The 1,111-nt window shown below is 40.3% G+C and overlaps 1 protein-coding gene across 1 annotated transcript; it reads right to left on the reverse strand.

Moving 5' to 3' along the window:
• Window positions 1-227: 227 nt before the first annotated feature.
• On the reverse strand, window positions 228-689 carry LOC138883341 (uncharacterized). The gene has a single exon (XM_070164023.1). It carries the CDS (start codon window positions 687-689, stop codon window positions 228-230), a length of 462 nt encoding a protein of 153 aa, XP_070020124.1.
• Between the last annotated feature and the right edge of the window lie 422 nt (window positions 690-1,111).

Genomic DNA, 1,111 nt, shown 5'->3' on the forward strand with positions numbered 1-1,111 from the left:
AAATTTTGCGGTCCGCACATTACAATTGCGGTTCGCAATTCTTTCCATACTTAGCCAATTTTTTTGGTACAATTCCTGCAAAGTACACTCATCCCTGCAATACATTTCAAATCCAGTTAGCATAAAAATAATATCCAACTACAAAAGAAGAAAATAAAATAAAAAGAAACATGGGTTGCCTCCCAAAAAGTGCTCGATTTAACGTCACAACACGATGCAGATTACCATCACTTGATATGAATCATCGCCACAAGGTAGCCATCACCAACTTTTCCCAAATAATACTTCACCCGGTGACCATTGACTCGAAGTACCTCATCATTTTTATTCTTCAAGTCCAATGCACCAAAAGGTGTCACACCTACAACTTCGAACGGGCCACTCCATTTAGACTTTAACTTCCCCGGAAACATCCTCAACCGTGAGTTGAACAACAACACAAGATCACCATATTTGAACTTTTTGTTCCAAATGTACTTGTCATGGATATATTTCATCTTCTCTTTGTATAAGGACAAACTTGTGTATGCATGGTACCGAAACTCATCCAACTCATTCAAATGTGCCACCCTCAAGTTAGCGGCAACATCCCACTCAAGATTCAACTTCTTTAAAGCCCACATGGCTTTGTGCTCAAGTTCCACCGGAAGATGACAAGCTTTGTCGAACACCAACTGATATGGAGTCATTCTGATGAGTGTTTTGTAAGTTGTCCTATAAGCCCATAAAACATCATTAAGTTTCTTGGACCAATCCGTCCGGTTAGCATTCACTATTTTGGATAAAATAGTCCTTATCTCCGAGTTGGAGACTTCCACTTGACCGTTTGCTTGTGGATGGTAGGGAGTCGTGACCTTATGTCTGACACCATATTTGGCGAGTAAGGTGTCGAAGGCTTTGTTGCAAAAATATGACCCCCATCACTTATGATAGCCCGTGGAGTACCAAACCTTGTGAAAATATTCTTCTTTAAGAATGCCACCACACTTCACGCCTCATTGTTGGGTAAAGCAACAACATCAACCCATTTGGACACATAATCAACCGCGACTAAGATATAGGTGTTTCACAAAGAACACACAAAGAGACATATGAAGTCAATACCCTACAT

The sequence above is a fragment of the Nicotiana sylvestris genome, chromosome 12, assembly GCF_000393655.2.
Source record: "Nicotiana sylvestris chromosome 12, ASM39365v2, whole genome shotgun sequence".
Classification (NCBI taxonomy): Eukaryota; Viridiplantae; Streptophyta; class Magnoliopsida; order Solanales; family Solanaceae; genus Nicotiana; species Nicotiana sylvestris.